The 956-nt window shown below is 45.3% G+C and overlaps 1 protein-coding gene across 1 annotated transcript; it reads right to left on the reverse strand.

Annotated features, from left to right (window-relative positions):
• Positions 1-221: 221 nt before the first annotated feature.
• Positions 222-934, reverse strand: LOC107715672 (tubulin-specific chaperone E-like; the record flags this gene model as incomplete). The annotated part of the gene is made up of 4 exons (XM_016521840.1): positions 756-934; positions 537-605; positions 388-447; positions 222-313 (listed from the first exon to the last, which is right to left on the reverse strand). Coding segments are annotated over exons 1-4 (330 nt in total), but the record flags the coding sequence as incomplete, so codon positions are not given.
• Between the last annotated feature and the right edge of the window lie 22 nt (positions 935-956).

A 956-nucleotide genomic window follows, 5' to 3' on the forward strand; every position in this document is an offset into this window, starting at 1 on the left:
ATGATCTTTACTTAATATCCTAATGATTTTTGGCATAAAAGAAAAATGGATAATTTTGACCCATACAATGTATTGTTGGCTATTGCTACAAATATACCCCAGCGACTTAACACTGGTCACATATATTAATCAAGCCAAGTTTATCATAAGGATCGTAAGAAATAAAAAATACAGTAAGTGTAGGAAGTGAAAAATGAATGGGAATGAAGAATGAGTTTTACCTTCGAGCAGGTGTAGCTGAGCTTTAACTCCATTCCTGGTAATTTAAGCAGCCGATGTAAAAGCCCCTTCACCTTCTGAACGATCATCGAGCCTGAAAACAGCAGAAAACACCTCAAACATCCGTCACACGTGTGACTCGTCAGCGTTTCTAATGCACGCTTTTACCTGGCAGCTTCTTCTCTATGGGCTTCCTCTCCGAATCCTCCGGACAGACGAACGTTACGGCTGAAATGAAAGCAGAGACGTTGAGAGACCTTCATGCGGCGATGGTTTTAACGCTCTGTATTGATGTGAAGATGACGGAAGATTCCTACTTAATAACTGATTTTTTAGAGCAAATGGCTTCTGTTCTCTCAGCTCGCCCTCGTCTGGAGCGCCGTACTCTGAACAAACAAACAAACAAACCGTCAGAAAGCCGTGACCAGCCAATGAGATCAGATCAGATGTTTAATATTCAAATGAGCGGAACCAATGAGCTTCCTCTGTGGGCGGAGCTTCACAGCTCAGAGTAGAAAGCGCAGCGCTGGACTCACTCTGGAGGAGCGCGAGGAATCGTGGGTGTTCGCTCATGAAGTCTGTGTTGGGCTGGTTCTTCTCCGGGTCACTGTGACCTCCGGCCTTTAGCCACGCCGCTCCGAACATCTTACAGTAATCCAGCTCCGCACCCCTCCTCTCATCCGACAACACCTGAGAACAACACCAGATCAAGCTACTGCAGCATATTTGATACGCAA

The sequence above is a fragment of the Sinocyclocheilus rhinocerous genome, unplaced genomic scaffold, assembly GCF_001515625.1.
Source record: "Sinocyclocheilus rhinocerous isolate Xijiao unplaced genomic scaffold, SAMN03320098_v1.1 scaffold46534, whole genome shotgun sequence".
Lineage (NCBI taxonomy): Eukaryota > Metazoa > Chordata > Actinopteri > Cypriniformes > Cyprinidae > Sinocyclocheilus > Sinocyclocheilus rhinocerous.